The sequence below is a fragment of the Conger conger genome, chromosome 18 (assembly GCF_963514075.1).
Source record: "Conger conger chromosome 18, fConCon1.1, whole genome shotgun sequence".
Lineage (NCBI taxonomy): Eukaryota > Metazoa > Chordata > Actinopteri > Anguilliformes > Congridae > Conger > Conger conger.
The window spans coordinates 20,082,424-20,108,952 of NC_083777.1; the positions used below are offsets into that span (position 1 = coordinate 20,082,424).

The 26,529-nt window shown below is 41.8% G+C and overlaps 1 protein-coding gene across 1 annotated transcript in view; it reads left to right on the forward strand.

Annotated features, from left to right (window-relative positions):
* Positions 1-3,349: 3,349 nt before the first annotated feature.
* kcnh1a (potassium voltage-gated channel, subfamily H (eag-related), member 1a) overlaps positions 3,350-26,529 on the forward strand; it is a 95,342-nt gene continuing 72,162 nt past the window's right edge. Inside the window, exons 1-6 of the mRNA XM_061228076.1 lie at positions 3,350-3,449; positions 11,556-11,679; positions 16,425-16,531; positions 17,474-17,602; positions 17,934-18,052; positions 19,163-19,555. Coding sequence (XP_061084060.1) covers positions 3,377-3,449; positions 11,556-11,679; positions 16,425-16,531; positions 17,474-17,602; positions 17,934-18,052; positions 19,163-19,555 — 945 coding nt within the window. The 5' untranslated portion in view covers positions 3,350-3,376. The remainder of the gene's footprint in view (positions 3,450-11,555; positions 11,680-16,424; positions 16,532-17,473; positions 17,603-17,933; positions 18,053-19,162; positions 19,556-26,529) is intronic.

Here is a 26,529-nt window from a genome sequence, read left to right on the forward strand (position 1 = left end):
CTTTCATACTTATGAACTGCTTCACCTCCAATACCTTTTCATCAGTTTCCCACAAGTTGTATACCACAGCAGTAGCAGCTGTTGTTGTACACTCTAGCTTCTAAGTAAGCATTTCTTTTGGATCTGAGCCTGTCCTTGAACCTATTTTAGGCACTAGCCGTCACACTGAGTTAGTTTAGTCCATGGGATTGTAAATAATAGCCAATAGACATTATAGTGCAAAATCTACAGTAGGGTAGTAGAACATCAAGAGACAAATGTCATTTCTATGGATAGACACCTGTCTCATGAATGTTACCAGTGGATATTACTGGTTAGACCTTTGAATGCGCGAGTACCCTACTGTTACTAAAAACAGGTTTATATTGCAACGCTTAATTAGAAACAGCTGCAGGCAGACACCTTGCTGAATAGACACCTACAGTATATGGCCTCAATACAGAGAGCAGCTGCGAGAACATTAGGTAAAGCAATCACTCCAGTGCAGTAAAATTACATTTAATAACCCCAAATTAAAACATGGCCTTAATAGGGGTAACCCAAAAAAAACAGAAAGACAATGAATGGCTTTAACGTAGGCCGATAGCCAACATCTTAAGTGCTCCGGCGACATCATGCCCTTAACTTAGTTTGTTTGACACAAGGGTAATGACACAGTTTAGCACAGTCACCTAATAGTTAGCCTACATAAGTATTGATATTACAGGACAGTGAAAGTCTCGTGGGCACTGCCCATAATGCAGGCTAAGCAATTCAAGCCTTAAGGTTCATACTTCTGCAGCAAAGCCTTTTTTATTTAGTGAATATAATGCAGTAGCATAGCCTTGGTTTATATGACATCATTTTTGTTATAAGATATATAGGCAAGGCCTACTTTATCACGGTAAATATTGTCATAGAAAATATATAAAGACTGAAATCAATGTCCTTTCTAAAATGTGTGCAGTTCACAAATGCCCATTTTCTTTTTTTCATGTCACATTTCATTTTGTGTATCTGAAAAGGAATGGAAACTTGGCTTAATTCAATTTGGCACACTTAATGATCAATGATTAAGTGATCAATCATTCAAAATGATAAATATATAGGCATTTTGGATAGTGCCTATTAGGTTTAGGTTGGGTTTTAAAGCTCTGCCATTCTAAGCCTACAAGCATCCTCAAATACATTAATTCCCTGAAATACATTAAGGAGAATACACAGGCCTACTCGTAATGCTGAATATATTTTATAACAAGTTATAGCCCATTTTTTAAACGCACATCATCAAAATGAACACAATCATACGGCATGTGTTTCTGTATAGTCCAGTAGATGGAGACAAACTACAACAACAATTAATGGCAAGCCAGTGTAGTCGAATGTAATTTTTTAAACCCTAACCATGTCATTTTAAATGCTAAAATCCTGGACATCATTGACGGTTACATCGCTAAAGTTGTAATCTTTAACGTCAAACGGAAGAAAAAATCTTGACCAAAATCAATGTGAAAAACGTGATCTGTTGACTGTATCTTTCCTCGGATTTTGAAGAAACCAGCTGCCGAATTTTTTTTATTCGAAGATCTTGGTTTGTTTTGTCTTTACTTCTAAAGGCAGTAGGCAATCTCGGACTTAGGTCACACATTTCGCCAGATGTAATTTCCCAGTGGGCCACGCACATTCATTTTCTTGTTGCATGTGATATCGCCAAAGAGGGTGGAGCTATTCTAACTGTTTAGGGCAAGCGGTAACAGTGGTTTGCAGTGTGAAAGGGTTCACAATCTGATTGCATTAGAAGCGCGCCGACTTAATCTTCAATTGAAAATTGCCTCATCATACTTCGCGCACAACTGAATAGACAGAGACTGCTGGTTTAAAGTTAGTTGTCTGACTTTTAATGAGCTCCAGAGAAAATTAATGGCAGGTCAAATGAGGATTTAGATTACGTTCTTTCCACCTGCAGTCAGTTACAAATGTATTACAGCACATTACATGTACGGAAGCTATGTATAAGCACACAAACATTTCAGCAATTGCAAAGCAGAGTGCAGCAAATTTGGGGAAACGGTATGGTTTTTATACAGCAGAAATAAATAATTTATAATTTGATAATTTTTTTACAAGGGAGCAGGATGATGTGAACCTGGGTTGGGTGTCAAATTAAACTCCTGGAGAACTGCACTGTTTCCATAAGGAGATTACTCATTCGGATAAACATTTGAGCATTCCGCTGGTCATTCTTCAGCGAACGTCTGTGTATGTGGCGGTTTGTGTGCCACCTTGGGACTTCGACATTAACGATTCAGACACTTGAGTTACACGCTGAACCAAACCGGGCAATGCTGGTGCTTACTCAAGACAAGCAATTGTGTTCTTTTACAGTATCTATCCTGATAATAACAGCCAAGGATTAGAGAATACAGCCACTTAGAGCATGTCATTTCAAAACAGACAGGCAAAATACACTGTCAACACTGTCTTCCCAGTGTCTTTGAAGCAATTTCTGCACATCAGGTCTCATCACAATACGTCCACAGTGATGATAAGTTGATCACTTTTAGCTCAGTAGGTACTATGCTGAATGATAAAAAGACAACAGGGAAACTGTTGAAAGAAGCTTACACAGCAGAACAGATGCCACACAAGAACTGAGCATTATTTTTTTCTGTTTTGAACTTTGCTTGACACACATGCAAGACACTATTTACACAAATGCATTCAGGAAAATATAGGCTATGCAGTCTGCAGAAGGGTATCACAGTTGTGCACGCCAAATTAACATAAAAATGGCTTTAAATAACTACCATGTAGTCTAGTACTAATAATTATTCATTCATCCATTTGCCATTGAAACTCGTTTTAAACGTTACAACCACTTTAATTTACGAAAAAGATATTTGCCAAGTGAGAAGTAGCATACAACAGCAACCTACTGTAAAATGCACTGTCCAGTAATACAGTTTAACAAAAATAAATCGCTGAAAATTCACGAAAGAAAATACTACTTGAGGACCTCACTTGGCAGGTAGCCTACAGTAGACTAAGCCAAGTGTGACGTACAGTAGCGCCTTATACTGTAGGTTTACCAGTTAAATTCCTCGTATGACCAGCAGGGGGAAATCAAACTTTATGGAGGAGAGGAAAGGTCGGTTTGGGTACCACTAGGCACCAAGATCTAAGATGAGGCTGCGTGCTCTTTTGCTTCGATGCTGTCTCAACAGGGGGAGCGCCGTCTCAGACTGAGCGAGCGATCGTAAAGAGAGTCCGGCACCCCCTTCTCATTAGGAACAGGGACCATGAAGACAGCAGATCAGAGATATCGCGCTGCGGATAGTTTTAGCATCCCAGTACGTTGAGCGGTTGCCACCCACGGAGGACTGAATGACGAGTCGGCATGGCAGGCGGACGGAGAGGACTTGTGGCCCCTCAAAACACTTTTCTAGAGAACATTGTCAGACGGTCTAACGGTAAGTAGCCTATCACGCATTGATATTTTATCACTCAGATTATATCAGGAGCGGTATGTGTAGCCTATGAGTGACAAGTCAGTCCTTTGTGGTCATAAGAGGATAGAACTTTGCTTTTTAAAAATACTAGCCTATATGATAAAATCTTTGGGACGTCGAATAAAACGCAAGAATCCTTTGAGTGAAGCCACTGAATGGAAAATAATACAAAAATCTGAAATCAATAGACTCTAACATGGGCTATGCGCTTGAACTTGCTAAATCATAATCGCAGAGTGTATAAAATCGGTTATCACTGCACTTTTACGGAAATACGTTCCAGGCTAAATTAAAATTGAGATGAAAAAAGTTATGGGAAGCATCACAGGCAATTTTGGTTTCATGCAGTGCTGGCGCATCATAGACTGGGCGCAGCATAGCGTAGGCTACTATAGTTTACTTATCTTTTAAGATTTGCACGATATACATTTTTATGTATATAGTGCAAATACTATAATTAAATCGTGCGGGAATAAATTAGACCACGACACTATGGTTACTATAATTTAATTATCGGCAAAACCAATCAGCAAAATGAATGCAATTAGTAAAAAATCTTATTGAATCCGATTAGGATTTCAGGGAAAAATTGAGCCAACTCTTTTAATAGGCTACTTCATGATATGTTTAATATATTCCAGAACAGAATTTTCAACTAATAAGGAGGCTAACCCAACTTTACTTCTGCATAATTAATATTGACCTCGTTTGTAACTGCACACAGGATAAGATTAAAGGAATGGGAACTAGCTGTAAAACATTTTGAAGAAATTTTAATACCGGCCACACTTTCAGTCGCCTGGAATCATTACGCTAACCTTCTCAGTGCCACTGCACATTTATATGGCCGTATAAGGTCAATCACTTATGCTGTTTTTCTGTATTTGCCTATACGTTTTCTACTAGTGCTGTGGTTTCAGGGCTATACGTACAATACAGTAACTCTGTAATTCCTGGCTTGTTTAAACATCCGCGAGGCTATTAATGTAGGAAGATCATCAACGAGAAAAAACTGCAACAAAAAGCAGTACACCGTGTCCTACGTCGGCTCGAAGTTCCTATCTCATCTACTGGAGACATCGGCGACGTTAGATAATTTCTGCAGCCTATTGCAACGCGTCTCTGTGTAATGGCATGCTGGTGGCCACACGTACATTATTGTTAAATAAGTGCAAGAAAGGCGCAATACATTGAGGTGCAAAAATGTGGGCACCCCTGGTTTAAATGTCTGTTACAATTAATCTGTATGTGATCGAAAGCAAACCTGAACTAAATGGTACAGAGTTAAACAAAAGACCTTTCTGCTCATTTTAATGCAAGATAAATTAGTATTTTTTACTGTTTATAAATTATCTAAAAAAGGGAAAGAACCCTGTGCAAAGGTTTGGGAACCCTTTTGGATTATTCTTTGTTACTTTTTAAAAAGATTATTACTAAGGCCCAGACCCAGATGATTTACTTGTTCGGGCTTCAATGAGTCAGATGAGTATAATTCCAGGGCTGAACTTTTTATTCTGAAGTAACTCCATGCCTTTTAAAGTATCCAACTGCAGTTACTGTTCTGTCTGGTGTCAACCATGGGCTCCTCAAAATAGCTGTCCAAGGATTTCAGAATGAAGATGGTTTATTTCCTCTAAGAAGGAGAGGGCTACAAAAACTCTCTCAATACCTATTTCCACTGTCAGAAACATTAATAGAAAATGGAAGATAAATGGAACAGTTGAAGTCAAGTTCTGGAAGACTTTAGATATAATGGCCTGAGACCTTATGCTCAGAAGAATCTACACATCACTGCAAAAGAGCTGTAAAAAAGAGTAGCAGACACAGGTCTAAGCTGTTCACAGGACAACAATAGGACGTACTTTAAACAACAAAGACCTACATGATAGGTGCACCTACGGTGAGTTCCCAGAAAGAACAACCGCAACATAAAATGAAGTGTCTGAAGTATGCAAAAGAAAACATTGAGAAGCCTGAAGCCTTCTGGATCAATGTGCTTGGAACTGACAAAACCAAAATTGAACTTTTTGGCCACAACCAAAGAAGGTGTTTGGAGGAAAAAAAGATGAATCCTTTGATGAGAAGAACACCTTGTCAACTGTTAAGCATGGAGGAGGATCCATTATGCTTTGGGGTTGTGTGGCAACTGGGGGCACAGCTCAGTCAGTCCAGACATTGAAGTTGAAGAGTGGTTGGTTATTCCAGCAAGATAATGGTCCAAAACATACCTTGAAATCAGCCATGAAGTAACTCCAAGAAAGACGGATGAAGGTTTTGGAATGGCCACCACAGTCCCAAACTTGAATATTATTGAAAATCTGTGGAGAGATATCAAACATGCCGAACATGCAAGGAGGCCAAAGAATATTTCTGAGCTAGAGGTGTTCTGCCAGGAAGAATGGGGGAAAATTCCGAAAGTGAGAATTGAAAGACTCTTACAGGAAGCGTTTATAAGCTGTTATAGTTGCCACAGGAGGAGTTACAAAGTACTAACTGAAAGGGTTCCCAATCTTCTGCACAGGGCCTTTTTCCTTTTTTTTTTTAAACTGTAAAAAAATTAAATACAAAGTAATCTTGCATTAAAAAAAGAAATGTGTCATATTTAACGCTGTACCATTTAGAGGTCAGGTTTGCTTTGGTTCACATAGATATTAATTGTAAGGCTTTTTGACCAGGGGTGCCCAAATATTTGCACACCACTGTATTTAGTCATAATATTGCAGAAGAAAAGTGGAGAAAATAGTATTCATCAATGCAATTTTATGGTCCAAAGGCAGTTCATAATCCCAACAATCTGTTTCAATTGTCAAAACCCATTAGAAAATCAGCAAACTAACAATTAGCAGCGGCTATTTCATAGAAATGACATCTTATTCTGAAGACTTTGACAGCATACCACTCCTCTTAAAACATCTTATTGTCAGTTTTGAATACAATGCTTTAAAGAGCATCTGCACCTGGTGAGCATATTACTCATAGGACAGTGATTAGTCATCATAAATCAGTTAAACATTTTAAAATGGAAAATATGTCCCTATTTGGTAATATGTGCTCCAAAGCCACTGTGGCATGGTTGGCATGCTGTTGTTTCATGTCTACCGAGCTTCATGCCAATCAAAAACATGGCACCATGGGAGTTGTAATTTAGCATCTATTCCCTCCCCCTGCATTTCCATGCAAACCCAGAGGACAGAGGCTGTTGTTCTGTAGTGCCTCCAATGCCTTTCCTGTACAAGAGCATCGAGAAATAGTGAGACTGGAAAAAAACGAAACGTCTTGTCACAAACTTGGCCCTCTATTACAATATAGTAAACAGACAGCTGCTTTGCTCAACCCTCAGAACTCACCGGCGTTAAAATGTGTGTTGTGTCTCAAGGTACGGTGTTTGTGCGATGACAGTTGACTGCCAAGGTTTCCTGAGTTTTTCTGGTGATCAATTTATCTTTCGCCGGAGCAGGGAACAGCTGTGCTGATAATGTTTTGCTTTTCAATTCATAATTCATACATAATTCCAATTGGGACCATATGTACTTTTTAAGAGCTGATCTAACACTGAACATTTTACTGTGCAAATAATAGGCTTTGTTTGTTATTAAGATTGTGACCTCAGAAAGTTATTAATACACATTATTGCCAAACGAGCAGCTTAACCACACATAAAAAACATATATACCTCCAAATTAATTTTGTCAGCACCCCCATTTTCCTGTTTGTTAATGCTGCAGCAGTCGACAGCTGTCTGCTGTGGGGTTTCCGGTTAAGGCACTACCCTAGTTCATGGATGGGCCCCGTGGTCTCATCGTGAATCAGGACTAATCCAGTGTGGGTAGGAGCCAGCAGCCCTGCAGGGAGGTACACAATTGGCTATAGCGTCGCCCAGAGACGGGAGGATTTCTGTCTTATCGCATACCAGCAACCAGCTGGTCCAGGACATACCCACAAGTCCACCAGTTAAGCTGCGCACAAAGCGTCTTCCTCCACCTCATGCATGTGCGAGCCTGTCTTGCGAACTGCAGACCAATAAGAAACGAGGCCTGACATCACATGCTTTGGAGGTGATCACATGCTTGTCTCTGCTCTCCCGAATGGATCTTTGATGTTCAGTCATATTTATGATTGGGCATTCCATATTTTGAAGAAAAAGAGATAAAAGCATTTCCCACTCAACAGTTTCCCACTCTATATTTTGATTGCTCATTATGTACTGGAGATAAGAAAAGAAAGGAAACAGGTGGGCATTTATACATTTAAACAGGCTCATAACACATTTTCACTCAGAGAGATGGACTGCTCATTATCTCCATCATAAAATAAAGCTTGTATCCTGCCACATTTAGTTTGATGAGGCACCGCATATGTGCGGTAACCTCTCCCGAATTTCTCATGATGTCGTAATGAGAACTGCAGAGCCTGTTTGTTTCAGATCGCTGACTTCAGCTTCAACTCAATCCTGCCTAGTTCTACCACCTGAAAGACATCTCTCATCTTACCTCAGAAAACCCATAACCATACCCTGCCAGCTCTGACAACACTCACTTTGTGATATGAAGTGTGAAAAACAATTGTTTTTGTATTAATGAGTAGATGCTTTTTCACTGTACGTGTTTCCTTTTTGGATGGTGTCAAACACCTTCCTGAATTTTATAATCTGCATTTTAACATCAATGTCTCTGTCTGTTTTGTGTCCATAATTCAAGCAGATACTGTGAAAAGTTGTGTGAAAACCATATTTCGTTTTTAGATTTTGCACATTTGAAATAAGAACCTTACATGCAATGAGTGATATATAACTATTTGCTTTGAACAGATATGTCTCTGGCTTTAACCATTTTTCTTTTTAACTTTTCAGTTTGGACATTATCACATAGGCAGACAGGTATACGCAACGCTCTAAAGTGATTTTTCTGCTTCTCTTATATTCCCCTTTCTCTAACTCTCTGTTACTGTGGTAATGTTCTATACCAATCTCTGTTAATTTACATTGTGTTTTACCTGAAGGATGTGGAAAGTCTATGACGGAGAGACAATGTCCCCCATTTCCTTTTCCCGACACCCTTTCTACCATATTTGTGGGCTTCATATTTACAAATAATATTTAACATTAAACGTTAAAGGGCACTAACTGCATTCTGTGGGATCTTGTTCTACAGTAAATGTTACTATTGACTAACCACAATTACTAAAGCTTTGACCCATTGTAAAATAACAAATGTTGGCATGGAACTTCCTACTTCCATAGTGTTTGTGTCCATCTCAGTAGTTTTAGTGCTTGTCTACTGTGCGTTCAGAAGAAAGCCCTGCAGTTTCTTTTGTATTTTGCTTGTTAGGTGATGTGTCTCGCCAACACCTCTGATGTCCCTTTGTGTTTCTATAATGTGTCAGTTGTGCAAAGTACATTTCTATCTATATGTTCCCAGTTTCAGCTGACCACTCCAGCACTGTTGTAAGTAAGGGTTGTTGCATAAGCTTAGACATAGCAAACAGTGGACGGCAACATTTTTGTCCTCCTTTGTCTAGTATCTGCGTGGCATTTATTACTTGGTTTCCGATTACATTCACAAATTGCACTACTTGAATGAAAGAGGGTCAGTTGGGGGTTGGAATAATAGCAAATTTTGGTGCTTGTGAAGTGTTTATAGAGTGAGTCATTGGACGAGGATGTTTGTGCACACGGAAAATTGATCCATGGGCACTTGGAGAGGATAATGCATAAACAGAAATGAAAAGTAACTCCTGTGCACTGATTTTCTCGCAAATTTCACTTATTTACAAAAACGCTGAATGCGCTAGAGGCCATCGTCTGAGCCTGTGCGCGATTGCGAATGAAACGAAAGACTTGCAAGAAACAGAGTACGCAGGACTTTCTTTGATCTTTATATGGAATCGGTCATTAAACGCAGTCAATTTTGTTTCTCTAAAGCAGAGGTATCAAGCTAAATTCCCAGAGGGCCGCTGTGCCTGCAGGTTTTTGTGCCTTCCGTTCAATCAGCTACCAGTTACAGCCTTGTGGACAAGGTGTACAGATTCATTATCCCATCGGTGACTTAAATGAACCACTGGTGCTGAAAGCCAGCAGACACTGCAGCCCTCCAGGACTGGAGTTTGACTCCTGTGCTCCTTGCTCATTTTCTCAGAAATAAACGCAGCTTTCAGTTGCTCGCCCAGTCAAGCTGTACCCAGGGGCAGTAGACTCACTGATCGCTTGGTCGGGGCACTTTCTGGAAATGGTTATGTTCACGCCCAAAGGGTTGTGTAGTGTTTCCAGTGGCGTAGAGAGTAGTCAGTGCAGTGATGAATAGTCTCTGTGATCATGAAAGGTAAACTGCCACCACAGAACCAATGGCACTTAGGGAATACATTTAGGATTTCTGTTAGACTGACAGCCACCTCACTTCCTCTGTACTTCCATCGTTCTGTCTGCACCTCTTTATCTACAGCAGTACACACACTGGTTGTCAGGTTGATTTGGGGTTATTCTTGTTTTTTGCAGTTCTACCGTAGTAGGCCTGTCATGATAGGAATTCAGTTTTGGGTTTTCAAGTATGTTCATGAATAGCAATAAAATCTGGAACCATTTCATACCATAGCATACCTATCTATATACCTCAGATGTAATATGAACAATTTTGTTGAACTCTTTTGGATGTGGACTTATATCATATACCTCATAAAGTGTAGTGCCAATGATTTCAGTTGGGTCAATTAAATAAAAAAACAGAAATATGTAAATAGGATCACAGTTTATATTAACAATATCTTTATAAGGTCTCCATAGAGAATACACATCACTTAATGAGCATGGTAGTACTACTTTATATAGCAGTGATGATTCATTATGGCTATCATTTGTAGATAGCATGCTGTATTGTGAGTTGTCATGGAGCCTTGCCATTGTTAAGACATCATACATCAAGACATCAAGTACTAATGCCATGCTGGTGAACATTTTACATAGTCCCCATGAAGGCCTTTGTTATTCTCAACATTACCTTATTTGCTATGCATTGCAAAGGAACCCTATTAACAATTTGGAATTATTTTACAGACCTTTTTGAGTTATAAGAGCTATACATATAAGTCCATCATAAGTTATTAAATAGACATAGAAATAGATTCTATAAGACACTGTTTTGCACAGTATGGCATGGGTTAGTTCACTTGCAAATAGTGGTGGCTTAACACACCATGCCATTGCAGTTATTGTTATTATAATTTATAAATGTTTATACAAGGCTTATAGTTGTGCCATTTTACTGGCTATTAAGGAGCTATATAGCTATGACGGACCATTCACAGAAAGTGTTACCAAATTAAATGTAGCTTGATTCCCATCAATATAGCACCCTTTAGGAAATGTACTATTGCTTTTGCTGAAAGTTTTCTCCCTAGAAACAATTACTTTGATCCTCTGCTTAGATATGATGTGCTTTGATATTTTTCCTTTTGGTTGCTGTAGTCTTTAACCGTAGTGCCACCCTTGCTACTCAGCAATAACCACCAGGCAGAGTGTGCCATAATCCTGGTGAGCAGAGCTCTGTAGCATAGAAGTTGTTCTGTTAGAAGCAGATCTGGGCATAATAGTTTTGGATTCAATTACTTTTCTACGCATTACTGAGCTTGTCTGGTGTATTTGAACCACTGAAATACTCTCAAAAAGTGTGAGTCCCACCTTCTGGTCCACTAGGTTGGCTCAGTTGCAACAGGCAAGATCCATCGAGCACAGAAAAGTATTTGAATCGGAAACAATTACGTAATTGACCCAGTTCTGGTTAGAAGCATGGCTGTTAGAAGATTCCGTTGGTTTCGATTTTTGGCATTTTATTTTATTCTCACTAACCCGTGAGCTACTGTGACGTGCTTCCTCAGCGTTAAGCAAGAGGTAAAGTACGAGCTGTCAGTAAGTATGCAGAGGTGTTGCTGCTTCTACTACTCTTTAACGCTTTCCATGTGGTGGCTGTGGTCGTGTGATAGCTGTGTTCCTGTGAAGTTTCAGCCTGCCCTCACCCATGCCCCGGGACAGCAGTTACATGCACAGCTCCTCTGTCTTTCTGTTTCTCCCCCTGACAGACACCAATTTTGTCCTGGGAAATGCCCAGATTGTGGACTGGCCCATCGTGTACAGCAATGATGGGTTCTGCAAGCTGTCCGGGTACCATCGGGCAGAGGTCATGCAGAAGAGCAGCACCTGCAGGTACCCACATTTACTTCAAACGCCCTTCTATTTGAGGCCCCCCTGTGTGCAGAACCCTTACATTTGCAGTTTGCCACCTGCATAACACCCAAGGTAAAAAAGAAAACGCACACCTTGTTTTTGCTAGATGCTGACCAAGGAATCTTGACTTAAAAAGAAAGGTCGCACACCCTTTACTCCATTGTAGTTTTAATTGCCACCATTCTGGCAGCTAGCTGCCTTCATCAGGGCCCTGAAGCGTTGGTAATTGAAACTAAGTGGGAGTAAAGAGTGCGCAACCTTTCTTTTTACATTTTGCCTTTCTTAACATGACCTTCATTCCATTTAGTGGGAAAAACTACATTACCCAGTTTCGGTGCGTGCAACGTTTGTATTGAATCGGTCATAAAAAGCAGTCATTCCAGAATATTTGTTCCATGTCCAGCTGATGAATAAGTGCAGTTAGAATAATAAGAATTTATACAGAATGCACTCTCAAACTGTGCAGTGTTAACTCCACCGCGTTCATCCTTCAACGGAAACCTGAGGACGCTCCCAATTGCACACTCAGCGCTGAAATCGCCATTCTGAATTAACAACGTGTCAGAGTCCATCGTCGTGGAGGTGCAAGCTTGCTGATCTGGAGACAATGCCAGTCCAAATTTAGTGTCCAGGAATGCCTGAGAGAGCAATATCTACCATTGCAAGCATTTTCAACAAAAGAGAACTTCAAACGCTTGAGCAGACAGCATTTATCTCTCTGCACTGCGCTCTTGACTCATTCTCCGATCGAGATAATAGAGCAAGAGATGTGCGGTACCCAAAATGATGAGGAAACAGGCTTAGCTTTGATCCTGGGGGATTTTCTTTAAATGCATGTTTGCTGTTTGGGTGTATGCACTCTCGTTATGGAGTAGTTCCGTTGAACACCCCCTCAGGTGTATGCGAAAGCTGTTATGACTTCTGTTCAACTGTTTTGAATGAACCTGCGTGGCAACATATGCGATTTCTGCACATTCAGTCTAGATGATTAATGCTACCGTTTCCATAAGGGTGTGAACAGAATGGCAGTCAACAGGGTTGTGGTACTTTATATTGTTTCATTTTAGGCAATATAGCAAACAGACTAAAATTCACATTCATACAAATCTACTTCATCAAATGAATTGGTTTAATCCTGAACTGACTGAATTGAAATGGAAATGGAAACTCCAACCCTGATATTCAAATTAAAGGGTACCTTTCAGTTTTTAAAAACAAACAAAAGAAAACCAGCACTCACAAATATACTTTTTATTACATTGGCAGCATGCATGATACTTATTTTGCATCCTGGTAATGTACAGTAATAAAAAGTATATTTTTCCGAGTGCTGGTTTTCCATGTTTGGTTTGTATTGTTTCTGAACCAGGCGGAAGCACTGTTTTTGCATTGAGCTGAGCACGCTGTATTTTAATGGGCTTTCATTTTTTAACGGCATTTCATAATTTGAATTTGAATCACACTGCGAATTGCCGCAGGCCTCGTTTGTCCTCGGAGGGCACGGTTTGGCGTAACCTCTGCGCGCGACAACAATAAACTACAAGATGAATTTCAATAGCGCTCGTGTTTTTTAAAAAGGCGTTACATGTTGGAAACACGCGAGCAAACGGCGTCGCTATTAAAGCACGGAATAAACCCTGAGGGATGCATCCGGAATTTTCCGCTGTACCTGCCAGTGTGACGAGTCTCTCCTCGGAGCGAGTGGCAGCTCGGCGATTCTGAAGTGCAGTGTCACCCGTGACAATGCGGCTTTGCGGGAAAGAGGATTAAAGAACTGCACAGAATCATTTATTGACAACTCTCAAAAAGCTGCTGAGCAGTCTGGTGATTTTCTGTCACTGGTTATTGTCTCCCTGCTCTGTCACTGGTCGTCTCATCCAGTATTTACATTTTAACAGCTTCCGTTTATACGCACATTTAAAACTGACACAGCTGGAGGTTTACTGATGCATACAGCTGGATGCAACTTGAGTAACTCGCCCAAGGGCACAATGACAGAGTCCTGCCACTGAATGAAACTGGCCACGTTTGAGTGGCAAACCCAGTCCCCTCACCACTACAGGGCACTGCTGCTCTCAGTCACCGTCTCCCACTGCGGACCAACAGATGGTGGTGCACCATAAACCCGGGCCGATCTGGAAATTAATTGTGCATGGAAAAAATATGAGAAAGCACACAAGCATGCACGCATAAACACACCACTAGTGCAAAGCCTTTCCTGTTATTCCCCCTTATAACCGCTTAGCCCCACCTGTTTCCCTGCTGTACCACCTTAGCCCCACCCCTTTCCCTGCTGTACCACCTTAGCCCCACCCCCTTCCCTACTCTACCACCTTCGCCCCCACCCCCTTCCCTGCTCTACCACCTTAGCCCCACCCCCTTCCCTGCTCTACCACCTTAGTTCCACCCCTGCCATGAACAGTTGTGTTTTAAATGAGATTCAGGGTGTTAGCCCCGCGATGCTAATGCTGCTATGTTTTAATTGAGATTCAGGGTGCTAGCGATGCTAACGCTGCTGTGTTTTAATTGAGATTCAGGGTGCTAGCAATGCTAACGCCGCTGTATTTTAATTGAGGTTCAGGGTGCTCGCGATGCTAACGCTGCTGTGTTTTAAATGAGATTCAGTGTGCTAGCCCTGCGATGCTAACGCTGCTGTGTTTTAAATGAGATTCAGGGAGCTAGTAATGCTAACACCGCTGTGTTTTAAATGAGATTCAGGGTGCTAGCGCTGCTAACGGCGCTGTGGAAGATGCAGAAGCGGAGGTGCACGCAGAGCCTCATTAAGGGGCAGGAGGAGGGAGACGGGAGCCTGGCCCTTGGCGGCTCTTCCAGGCAATCAGCAGGGGAGAAGTGCTTACACTGCCCGCCCGCGCTCCGGTGGTGATTAACGGCAGTGAAGGATAGCGGCTCTGCCGCTGGAAAAGGACTCCACTCAGAAATCTGCCAGAGCGCGTGTGGCATCGCGCCACTGACCCGCAGGTCCTGTCGAGGGGCCTTCAATCATTCTGCGCAAGTCGAAAACCTGGCCTTTGATTGTCGGGTCCGCTAATGCAAAAATCTATGATTTCAGTCATTGAATTTATCCCCTGTAAATGTGTACATGCAGAGATGATGCGTTACGAGTGATAAATGTGGTGTGACTCGTGAAAGTTCTGGGTCTGTGGGTGACAGCGCTCTGTAATGCTAGCAAAACACAAGGAGAAAAGCTGAAGAATGGGGCAGGGAAACCTCCCAACAGTTGAAGTGTCCAAAAGAAAAAAACACATTTTGCCAAAAATCTCCTCTGTTTTCAGTGACCACATACACATTACTCCAATCCAGTCAAACTTGGGTATTCTGGTTTGGATACAGGCATTATAAACACCCGGTAAAGCCATTATTCCAAATATGCGAAATCTAAAATAGACACGGTTTCACATCCCTGTTTAATGAAGATGGCCTTATTCCATTTCGAACTAAAACATGGTCTGCACATTTACAGATTTGCAAGGTGCCTTGAGTGTTGAAGTCCACCAGCTATTTTACTGTAAAAGGATCACAGTAAGCACAAAGCCCACACTTCTGGACCGACGAGGAGGCTAATTTCAGTATTAAAAGACTTAAACATGCAATACATGAATGGTGGAAAACGTTGAATTTTTATTAAGGCTGTCACAGACACAATGAAAGATGTTGAGTTCGGGCAAACTACAGAACAATTTATACACTGACAGAAGACCCTGAGTTTGACGTGCAATCATTAAAAAATAATGGCACGAATTAACTTGTTATCGTTGACAGCCCACATTTTAAGGCAAAGAAGCAAAGCAAAACCCAGTGAATTTTAAACACTTGAAGAATTAGTAGCGCGATGCCCTTTAGCTTGGTGAATGGACAGAAACTGAATATTCAGCTAACAGGAAGAAGGCTGGGTTATTCTTGTCAAAACAGCACTATTGGAACATGACCCTAACCAGAATAAGGGCCTTTATTCTGAATATGGTATGTACGTACTGTATATGTAAGCGTAAAGAGTTTTTTTTAAAAGTACCCTTATATGCCGCCCAAATATGTATTTCAAATCCATTCAAACTTTCGTTGCGAGAAACCTGCAGGAATTTTAAGGTTGAAGGACAACCCTGATTGAGATGCGTATGTGAAACGGTTGCAACTGCGTTCAAGTTTATCTGCATTTGGAGTAGTGCAAGATACTATGTGGCACGTTATACATTTGATGGATGTCACAGCACAGATGCTTGCTCATCACGTTTCCAGTCCCTTTTTTAAATGATTGATTTCTGCCCTTTCAACACTGTGCCCTGCGTGCCCCTGTGTGGCTCTCTCAGCAGGACCGTTTGAACCGGCTTTGAGTCGGGATTGGACATCGATAAGACTAAAAGGTTATTTCCACATCAATGCTTCGGTGCGGTCAATTTCAGGCTGAACTGAGAACAACGTACGGTCCGATCGGGGATGGTCGGCTGTTCGAATTCTGTCGATTCGAATGGACAGAGCCTACTTGTGGCAAGCGCCCACGTTTAGAGATGCACTTCAAGGTTCCATTGGTTTCCGAAACTGGGGAGAAATAGTTTGACAGGAAAACCTTTGATGAATAACCTGTGTTATTTCAGTTGCCTGTCAGTTATGACAGGTTACTAGGCCATTATTCCTTGACTGAATCATAGACAAAGCTGGGTTGTTCTTATTTTTGCCTGTGGTATAATGCTTCCTGTGTTGTTTTTCAGCTTTATGTATGGAGAGCTTACGGACAAAGAAACAAGCGAGAAAGTACGGCTAACCTTTGAAAACTATGAGATGAACTCATTTGAAATACTTATGTACAAGAAGAACCGTAAGTAACAGGCAGCAAAGTCGATCATTATATTTTTAAAAATCACATGAAGCAAACTGTCCCTGGGTATTTGTAATGTGATAGAAACTAAAAATAGTTAAAAGTTTAATAGATGGTACAATTTGCTTCATGGGATTTTGAAATATATAATTTCATGTTTTTGACTGGGCCAGACATTTTTTATGTGGATGATTTATTTTTGGGCACCTTCCGGGTGACCAGCTGGCTGAACAGTGCCTGGTACAGGGGCATTCAGGAGTTTGTGGTCTAAAGCAATAAAATACACTTCAGGTAACTCAACCACATCCACACTGTGGTTTCAGAGGCTGTAAATATGAACGGATCAGTTTCATAGTATTTATTCAGGATTATAAACATAAATATCAGTTTTTATTTATGTTTCTGCTACCTTGTTCCTTGAATACAGAAGTCTCAGGTTGCACACGCCATAGGGAACACTTTCACTTTTTTTTTTTTAAAGAATAAACAGGTGATAAGCACATGTACTCCATCTGAACACCACTGTACAGGCTGATTCGGAAATAATTGAAGTGCATTTTCTTGCTTTAGACCCCTGCAGCAATTCGAAAGTTGGCAGGTTGTCAACATTCGCATTTAGATTTACAATTAGGTATTGGGCATCCTTCATGCTACACACAAACACTGAGCCAATCAAAATATACACTAAAACTGAGAAATAGTATTTAAAAACCCCCAGAAAGTTAACTATCCTTTTATAAAAATGTATTGCATGATTTAAAAAGGAGAATTTTTAAATCCCTGATCTCTGCACTGTGTTGGCATTGTAAGTAATTTTGGATAAGAATATCTCATAAAAGCCAGCAATATTTTTTGATTTAATAGAGTAATTTCAGAATGTACTGATAAAAACCCTTCTCTTAAGATAGACTAACAGGCATTCTTACTTTGTTATATTTTCAGGAACGCCAGTATGGTTCTTTGTCAAAATAGCTCCCATTCGAAACGAACAGGACAAGGTGGTGTTGTTTCTCTGTACATTCAGTGACATCACAGCCTTTAAGCAGCCCATTGAAGATGATTCATCCAAAGGTTGGTGTGATCTGAAACCTTTCTGCATTGTGTGGGTCCAGCTAGCTGTGGGAGAATGAGGTGTCACAAAATCCAGAAATAGGCAGCGCAACCACAAGCCTTTGGTGACACGCTGATTTATTAACCAATCTTTGTGATTTTCTGTGGAGGGCAGAAATCTTTTGATTGGTTCAGACAGATCAATGATTGTAGTTCCACTTGTTATGAGGTTCCTGAAGCCTCATTCTCAAAGGGCAGGTGTGCTCAGTTTTATCAGTCTCAGAGTTAACATGAACATCTGTGTGCGTCCGTGTGTGTGTGTGTGTGTGTGTGTGTGGTCTTCTCTCTCAAGGCTGGGGGAAGTTTGCCCGTTTGACCCGGGCTCTGACCAGTAGCCGAGGAGTACTGCAGCAGCTGCAGCCTACTGTTCACAAGGGCGAGAACGTCCACAAGCACTCCCGTCTGGCTGAGGTAGGGCTGCTACGGTACCGTGCCCCCAACCGTAAACCTAACCAACTACATTACCCTGCCTCCAACTGTAAACCTTACCAATTACATTACCCAGACCTCTATTATAAACCTAACCAACTACATTACCCAGACCTCTATTATAAACCTAACCAACTACAATACCCTGACCCCAACTGTAAACCTTACCAAGTAATTACGCAGACTCACCCACACACTCACTTACCTTCTTTTCACAGTTTAAAATTTCCTGCATTCACATTCCACGCTCCTGACTGGTCACAGTGCCATGCAGAGTGGTTGTGTAAACCTAACCGTATATTTATTTCTGTGTCTGTTCTGCGCTTGGCTGTATGACAATGAAAGGAAGGTGCATGGAAAGGCAGTGCAATTAATTAGTTTCATTCACAGATTTTCAGCTGCAATTTCCGAGAGGGCATCACTCACAAATAATAAGGGATTTACTGCGTTCGTTTAATCCGAAACAACCGAGGGTCTTATTATTTATAGCATATGCGGCGATTAATGAACGCGAAAGCATAAATCTTTACAAGGACAGGTGTGAAGATGAATCAGGAGAGCCGGATAAAGGAAGAACAGGAACCGAACGCGCGCCATAAGACAAGAGCCTAAAGAAAGCTTCAGGGAGTCCTTTCTCATTACCTATCCACAAAGTGTTTGGCTACGATATCATGCATCACTGTACAGAGCATTTCGGTCTGATTACTTATTCTCCGTCTGATTTAGTGCCCCCGTCAGGCCCGATGGTGTAAAATAAGCATTATTAATTGTCTCATTACTGCTGCTTTAATCAAAGCGCGGAGAAAGCGTGTTGGCATTTAAAGGTGGAGCGAAGCAGTGCGGGGAGTGACTGCAGGCGTTAATCTAAATGTTCCTGCTCCTTCACTGTGATGGTGCAGTCAGAACCAACGGTATGAAAAAGTGCCTACACTCTCAGAAAAAGGCTTTTTTGGCTTGTCTCCATAGCAGAACCTTTTTTTAGTTCTTTATGGAACTATTCAGAGGTGTGAAATGTGACAGTAGGCAAAGAACCATTTTGTCCTTTTGACAGAGAACCCTTTGACTATGCTCACCACCACCACCCCCCAATAGGTGCTGCAGCTGGGCTCAGACATCCTCCCCCAGTACAAACAGGAGACGCCAAAGACGCCCCCCCACATCATCCTCCACTACTGCACCTTCAAGACCACCTGGGACTGGGTCATCCTCATCCTCACCTTCTACACGGCCATCATGGTGCCCTACAACGTGTCCTTCAAGACCAAGCAGAACAACGTGACCTGGCTGGTGGTGGACAGCATTGTGGATGTCATCTTCCTGGTGGACATCGTGCTCAACTTCCACACCACGTTCGTGGGCCCCGCCGGAGAGGTGATCTCCGACCCCAAGCTCATCCGCATGAACTACCTGAAGACCTGGTTCGTCATCGACCTACTGTCCTGCCTACCTTACGACGTCATCAACGCCTTTGAGAACGTGGACGAGGTCAGTAACGCGGCCGCCATCCCCACAGTTCTTTGACACGTTTTCTCGTGGCCTCAGTGTTGCTTACAGAAATGTATTCCTCCAGAAATGTATTCTCCTGTTTTTGCAAGGTGCTGGGTCACAGGAACATGTGAGAGTATGAAAAGAGAAAGACTTGCACTCTCTCGACGCGCCAAAAAAACCAAATTATAGTATTATTTATTAAGCCATGGGAAGACAACATCAGTCTTCTCACAATGGTTGCATAGATGGAATGCTGAAGGCAGGACAGCAGCATCTTGGTTAGATCATGGTGAGGGAATTGGCTGTGAACTCAAGAGGTTGCAGGTTTGTTTCACTGCCATTGTACCCTTCAGCAAATCACATGACCTGGATGGCTTCAGTAACAACCCAGGGCCCTGTTCTACAAAGCAGTATTACTGAGTTGACCGGATAACAGCACACCTGAAACAGCTGCTCACCCAGAAAAGTAAAACTCAGTCCATGTTCCAGATTTGGGGAGGCGTCCAGGTTTTACTCATTGCAGTTATCCAGCTAACTTCATAATCCTACTTTGAGTGGAACAGGCCCCAGCTCTATAAACAGACTGCATGTATGAAATGTGAGCTGTATACGTTCTGGGTAAGAGCTAAATATCGGTTTAATGTTAAATGCACAAACCAAATGAAGATCACCCTCATTTACCCTCCACAACACCAATGCCACTCATTTCCCAACCTCCGTATATCTGTGAAGCTAAGCTAACATTTTAACTTCCCACCCATTGTTTTGGAAGGCACACGAATCCTTTCTTTAGCTTCGTCATTGATGAATGGATAAATAAGGAACACAGTCCTTTAACAAAGAACATTTCTCGCAAACTGTGAATCTCCCTTGAGATTTTATGTCCTCTGAGAGAGCGGGAAGATCTCAGCCAAGCTGTTTGTTGAGATAATGAGCGGATGAAGGGGGTCCTTTTCTGCTTTCCGGATTTAAGAAAAGAAAATCTCAGCAACTGAGGGTTTCTGGAGCCACCCCCTCAACACTGTTGTTTCGAGTCTGTATATACTGGATAGTTTGGCAAAGACTGAAAAACTACCTTGGTGCTTAAATGACTTAGACAATCATTTTTAAATATTTAGGTTGAGGGAATGGAGGAGGGAGAATTGGTAAGAAGGGACACTTTACATTTAAATATGAAATTTACATGGTTTACATTTACAAGACAAATGAAGGGAAAGAGGTGGGTGGATGGAACTCATAAAGTCGGATGCGTGTGTAGGGAGTCGCTGAAGATGACCTGAGCGTTGTGTGCTAAGAGCACTTGATATGTTGGTTGGGAACGCTGTATTGCGGTCGCCGAGGTGGAAAGGCAGAACATCAGTCCTCTCCAAGGCTGACCCGAGAACAGTGTCAGATGCAGCACCACCACCAGTGGATAGCACTGTTTCCTCTGGGTTTGATATCCACTGGCCGGATTCTCTCTGCGCGGAGCTTGCATCTCCCCATCTTTGCGTGGGTTTCATCTGGGAACTCCCACACCGAAAGATCTGGATATTAGAAACCTGCCATTGCACTTGACCAAGGCACTGGCCTCAGCACTGGAGTTGGTCCCTGGATGCTACACTGTGGCTCCCCACGAGGTGCCCCTCGGTGGCGAGAATGGGTCAAATGCAGAGGACAAATGACCCCATAGGGTTCAATAAAATCATCTTATCAGGAGCCACTGTCAGCCCAGGGCTGATCTGTGTACAGTGTCAGGCTTGTTCTGATCACTGTCTCCCTTTAGTAAGCTAATAAGCAGCTGTCTGAGACATTCTGAGGGCTCACCAGAGCTTGGGCAGCTTTGTATCCTCCAAGGCTGGGACTGTATCCATTCTGGTCTCAGCCCAGGTGAGTTTTGCTGGGTTTTTTCATGAAGTGTTTTTCAGACAATTTTTTTTTCGTTAGTCTTACACTTAACTTTAAACCTTGGGGGTCTCGCCAAGGTGCATTGAAATGCAACGTTGGTTTGTTGTGGGAGGTGGAGAGGCAGGGAGGGGGGGTGGGAGGGAGAGTCGAGAGAGAAAACAAAGCATTATCTTTTCTTTTTTTCTGCCTCAAGATGAGGTTTTCGTGTGTGCAAACTGACATCTGCTCTAATTATGTACTCAGGGATTCATGGTTTTTGCCAATTAAAGGAGCTCTCAGTGGAACCTCCAAACCTGTTAACAGGGCACAGGACTCCCAGTCTAAATGTCGGGAGCTCTTTGTTATTCTAACCCTGAGGTCCATTGACCTACGTCTTTGTGGCGCGGCGTGGAGACTCTGCTTTAGTCAGGGATTAGCATTTCAGTGAGCTGTCACAGGTGCAGCTTCAAGAAGGCAAGAGGAAGGACATTTACTGGCAATTAATGAGCATACATAAGACAGTCTGGGAGTACAAGTACATTCAGTTGGATGTTATGACTGTCTTTTTATTTAACTGCATTGATTCACTGCCTATGGATAAATTCCCAGTGCTGCACATGTAACCACAAATATCTCTTGCTTGACTCTTGTTCTGCCTTTGAATATAATTAGGGAGGCCCAGGGGTAGTTTGTGTTTGTGTGTGTGTGCCTGAGCAAGTGTGTGTGTGTGTTTGTGTGCGTGTGTGCTCATGTGTGTGCGTATGTGTGTTTGTGCTGAGAGCATGTTAGAGACAATGCCATACATTAGATTAATGGCATTTGGCAGACGCTCTTATCCAGAGCGATGTACAACAAAGTGCAAAGTGCATACCCGTAACCAGGGATAAGTGCGCTGAAAGACCCATACATTTGTATCATGAAACATACATGGAGAAATATTCCACAACTTTGTACCATGACGTTGTTATTCAGTAGTACTGAGTGAATGTTGACTTATTGCACACAAACAGCTCATATGTCAGACTGCACTGGCTCTCTATGGAACATCACATCCGTCTACGTTTCTGTAATTCAAACTGTCCTCTCAAACTGAGGAGGATAGATGGTCTGCTCACCATTGAGATCAATGTGATATTATAAAGATCCTGGTCCAATCAATACACTGCAGTTTCCACACGCTATTTTAGACATGGCCCTGCGCTGCTACAGTACATTGTAGCGTCATGAGTAATTATTATTTTTTTTGGCCCTTAATGGCTAAAATAGTTGCAATGTTGTACTGAAAATCGATTTCAAAAGACTAGATTAATAAAAAAATAAAGAGTTACAGCATTTGTCTAAAATTAGATAGTCGTCTCAAGAATGCCTTGCATGTTTTTACATAATACATTTTAATAGGCATACCACTGAACTCATTTCTTGCTTTGAGAAATGACCCTTTAGCGCACTGTTTTCTGTACAGACATACTTAATGCTGTTCTTCTATTCTGCTTTACGATTTAATGAGGTAGATGAAATTGTGAAATTATGAAATTAAATAAGAAAGGTTTTCCGCTGGGATATTGTTCCAAATTTAGTAGATGGGTTAACTACATGCAGACACTTCAAAGGCTCAGTATTATAATCAACAATATGGAACGTATTATAAAATGTACCTTTAATGGAGCCTGGACTGTATTTTAAATCAGTGCTATTCAATCTTAAAGTAAATTTACAATAAGCAATAATACATTCTTCTTATTTATTGGAGATTCCCAGACAGCACTCAGAAATTTGTAGGCATTAGAGATTTGTAATGTTGCACACATTTTGTCAACAAAGGACAGCTCACAAGGCAAACTTGAAATGTGTTAGACAGCCAGAACAAGGCATACAGGTATATCTTCAATTTAAAAAGTTAAATGGCAATAGTTTATGCAAAATGACTTTAGAGAGTGATTTGTATATGCGATGAGACATGTACCCTGGGGTATGTACTCACATAATTATGACTGGAACGAGACTGAAACCAAATTCAAGCTCCAATTAGACACACATAAGTGATTCAAGAAATAATTATTCAGATAAATGTAACTCCAGTAAGTGTCCAACTGTATAAATGGATGCTGTTTTCTGTACACAGAAAATATAAGCTGTGTAAAATCAGCCTGGATGTGTGCCTGTCTTTTAACCGTGAAAAACAAATTATGGTCTTGTGGCCAACTTAAGAATCATATTTTAGAGAGCCTTTGAAATAACAATTTCACGAAATCTTCTTGCAAAAAAACAACAACAAAACAAAACGAAAAAATGCACTAGTGTCATCTGAGCTCAAAACATGTTCTGCAGACTGTTCATTTGAGTCCAGTGTTTGGATGCAATTTATTTCTTGTCTATCTATGCTTGCTTAGAACAGAGACTTGAGCATTGTGCTCAGCCTGTTAAACTGCATCCAAAATCTCCTCCCTGCCATTTCCATTCCGCTGGGGAAATTAACCAGGAAAGAAAGCCCTAAAAGCCCCCTCACCCAAATACTGTATAGTCCACTGTAAAATGAAAGACAGCCAGCGAAGAATCCATCAGCACAGGTGACAGATTTATTAGCACTTATTAGCTCCTATTGACCCACAGTCCTCTTTGCATTGGCCGGAGTGTGGTGGGGGAGGAGGCGTTGTTTGACACAAACAGATGCGATTTCAACAGCGAAGTTCACAAACCCAGCCAACGCTTTGGCACTGTTACAGTGCTTCCAGGATAGGTGGCATACTGTTGATGTTACAGCATGTTACAGATATGTGATCGGGTGCCAGTTCAGCCTCCGCTGGGTATTCTTGGCACTGATTCCAATATCAAATGATTGAAGAGTGCAAGCAGAGGATTAAATATTTGATCCTGGATTAGATGGATTTCAGCAGTGTTAGAAGGCTAAGTCTGCTGCAGGTCTCAAACTGCACAACAAAGCATACATTGGGCTGAAGAATTAAGGTTCCTCTGGTTGATATTGTTTAAGTTTAAGTGTGTGGTTTTGACTGTTTTTTAATAAAATATATTTTAGATACTTCTAGAAGTTTCTAAAGACCTTCCAGCTTTATAATGGTATGAATCAAAGCATTCAGTGGTTTGTGGTCTTAGGCAAGAAAATGCACTTTAAACGTACACTCTGGCACTTCTTTCCTTTTCCGTTCTCAGGCAGAACAAGCTCTTTACTTCCAATGACTAATGCAATAATTGATACTGTAAATACGCACTAATTTCCTTGAGTGCAGGTTGCATGGCTATAGGAAATATTTCCAACTGAAATATAAATTGAACATGATTTCCTTAAGTATAATCAGGTAATAAGCACACACAAACCTATGTTGCATGAAGAGTAAAAATCTCTGACTGCGATACCCTACATTGTAAAATTATAGGTTTGTAAAAAAACTGTCTGGGCTGACCAAAAAGATGCACAAAAACTAAATGAATATAAAAAACCTCCAGAAAGAACTATCCCTTGAAGGGGGGCTTGGAAACACCCACTTCATTTAACTCCAGCCCGGAGTGCCCAGGTGTCTCAGGGACTGCTGGCTTTTGGTGGGTTTCAGTGCTTCACAACCTTCATTTCTAAGTCCTGGATTAACTAAAAAAAATAAAAATAAATCAACAGGCCTTGTGCCCAAGGCCTAAACTGGCTGCTGATGAAAAAGAAACCACGGAAACAAGTTTCAGATCCCCAGCCTTGTAAAAATGCTCTGGGTTTTTTAAAGAAATTAGTATTCTCACAGCCTTACACATCATTTTCAGTTAAATTGTTCACATTGTCGGGGGATTACATTCCCCAGGTTTTGAAACGACAGAAAGGCCGTATACAGTATGCTGCAGTGCTTCACACCTCGAGAAATGCCGATGATTCACGTGCGCTGAATAAGCCACAGATCAAATAAACACTCATGTTCTGGCCACCACTGAATAATCTCCACATTGTCACCTTCTGTGTATTTCAGCCTTGGCTTGGGTCTTGGAATTGTGTTTTCTGTCCTATGTTCTTTTCTGGAGGCCCAGTGTGGGCTTGTGCCACCACACCTCTTCCATCACTTTCTCCTCCTTTCATTTTTGTTACCAGTAACACCTGCCAGAAAATGACATCACATTGGTTAATTTCCTTCGTCTGTTGGTCTTATTAGCTAGCTATTTATTCAATTTTTGCTTTGCAAGCAGCGTAAAGTCTGCTTCACGATGTCTCATTAGGGACTGCGGGGAGCAGGCGAGACGCGGCCATTTTCTCGCTCTGCTTTCCCACAGCAAAGTGACTGCTCCATTAGCACAGCTAAATCTGGGAACATTAGGCCGCCATTTCACAAAAGAGCACATTTGAGGTAAGTAATAGTTCCAGGCTCTCGGTCCTGAGGAGGCGTTTCGGAATGCAGTTGCTCGGTCTGCGGCGGTTGGCTTTCGGAACGGGCCGCAACCGCGCGAAAGTGCCGCAGAGTCTCTCGCGGTCCTGGGCGGGGTTTTCAGCCCGTGCTGAGCCGGGCCGCTGGCTTGCGCGTTTAGCAGCTCTCCGACTCGGTCAGAGGTGCTGACAGAGCCCATTACTGTAGCCTACAGCCTGGAGAGGAGCCGCCCACTCTAACTCCAAAAATAGCTGTTTGGGCTGCTTTTGAATTGCAGGTAGACTTTCTGTGTGGCTCAGTGACAGCTACGCCCACTCTCCTTCCAGGCGACGGCAGTGTTTTTCAGGTGACGCCCTGACCGGAAAAGGCAGGACGTTGCACCCCATTTTAGCCTCAGGACACCGGCTGGCAGTTAAATTCAGGATTAATTTGGACATTTTATCGATTACTTTTAAAGCACGATTAGGGCTGGCTCCCTCTTATATCTCCGACTTTTTAAAACCCTTATGAGCTACGGCACAGCCTGAGATCCTTGGTCAAAGCCTCTAAGGTTGTTCCACAGTCCAGGCTGAAAATAAAGGGAGATCACGCTTACCCAATCAGAGCCCTACGGTTGTGGAATAGCCTGCCCACGGAGATCAACCTAGCAGTGTCTTCTTTAAAATAATTTTCAAAAGCACACTCATTCCTGTCTGCTGTTGTCTGATCTTTTATTTATGACTTGTTTATTGCCTTTTATTGATTTCATTT